Source organism: Diaphorina citri, unplaced genomic scaffold, assembly GCF_000475195.1.
Source record: "Diaphorina citri unplaced genomic scaffold, Diaci psyllid genome assembly version 1.1 scaffold40914, whole genome shotgun sequence".
Taxonomy (NCBI): domain Eukaryota; kingdom Metazoa; phylum Arthropoda; class Insecta; order Hemiptera; family Psyllidae; genus Diaphorina; species Diaphorina citri.
This window is the reverse complement of record NW_007418240.1, coordinates 9,304-10,548: the sequence shown is the minus strand read 5'-3', so window position 1 is coordinate 10,548 and position 1,245 is coordinate 9,304. Positions and strand designations below refer to the sequence as shown.

Here is a 1,245-nt window from a genome sequence, read left to right as displayed (position 1 = left end):
CTGAAGGCGCCGCCAGGAAGTCAGTCACGGAATGTTGCTTCAACTGAGATACACTGTGAGACTGGTTGCTGGTATTGTTAGACTGGTTGCTGTTGTTGTGAGACTGGTTGCTGGCATTGTGAGAATGGTTGCTGTCGTTGTGTGACAAGTTGCTATTGTCACCTTCAGCATCCGAATCATTTTCCTCCTCACTTTCCTCATCTTGCTCTTCATCAGAACATTCTCCTGGGATTACACAGAGAACAAAACAATGTGATCTTAGTATGAATGTGTTAAAAATAAAATGAGTCTAGAGTAAACAGTACTTAAAAGATATTGGTACGAGTCTTGACTTCTTGATTACTTTATCCCCTTGCCTTAAATCAAGGTCAAAACATTTACTCACCATATTTATTTTCTCGACATAGGGACTGTAAGAATAATATCAGGATATTGATAAGAACCAAACTTACCTTCATCATCTTCCAACACGAGAGCCGCGGCCATACCGAAACTTTTCATCAGCTTCTCCATCTCCTCTACTCCTTCCTCTCCAAACTGATTCTCACTGACATTAATCTGCTTCAACTTTGTCTTATTCTTCATTGCCTTCACCAAGTCCAAACCGCCTTGTACAGAAATCTCATTACACGTCAGGTTTACGTCTTCAAGTGTGGTATTATCAGTGAGATACTTGGCGATAGAACTTGCTCCCGCTGATTTCAGAAGACAATCGCCGAGGTTTAGAATGGCCAGTGATGGCAACTTGGATAAGGCCTGACCAAGAGGTATGGCACCTTTGTACGTGATGGTGTTGTCATTCAGGTTAAGATGCCTGAGGTTCTTATTCTCTTCGAAGGCGTCACTTAGCGCCGTAATGCCCACATGGTATATTCCATTCTGTGGCATCTCCACACGCTCTAATGTTTTCAATTTCTTAAACACAGCAGCCAGCATTTTAGCGCCTTCATTTTCCAAACGGTTTCGTCCAGCAATAAACACTTTGAGTGCCAGAGGAGAGCCTTCCTTCTTACTGCTCTCATAACAATCATGCAGAGCCTTGGACAGAAGTTTGCATCCAGTAATACCTAGTCCATTGTTGTTAAGTTTCAATTCTTCCAAGGCAAAACAGCAGGAACTTCTCAGTAGATCAGCCAGACCTTCCACTCCAATAGGACCAAATGCATTGTCACTCAGGTCCAACTCTACAAGTCGGGCTCCTGCTTGTTGCAATCCATTGCCTAAATATCTCTGAAAATTTCAATA

The 1,245-nt window shown here is 42.6% G+C and overlaps 1 protein-coding gene across 1 annotated transcript; it reads right to left on the bottom strand.

Annotated features, from left to right (window-relative positions):
• Positions 1–3: 3 nt before the first annotated feature.
• Positions 4–1,230, bottom strand: LOC113473546 (ran GTPase-activating protein 1-like; the record flags this gene model as incomplete). The annotated part of the gene is made up of 2 exons (XM_026833115.1): positions 4–225; positions 453–1,230. Coding segments are annotated over 2 exons (1,000 nt in total), but the record flags the coding sequence as incomplete, so codon positions are not given.
• Between the last annotated feature and the right edge of the window lie 15 nt (positions 1,231–1,245).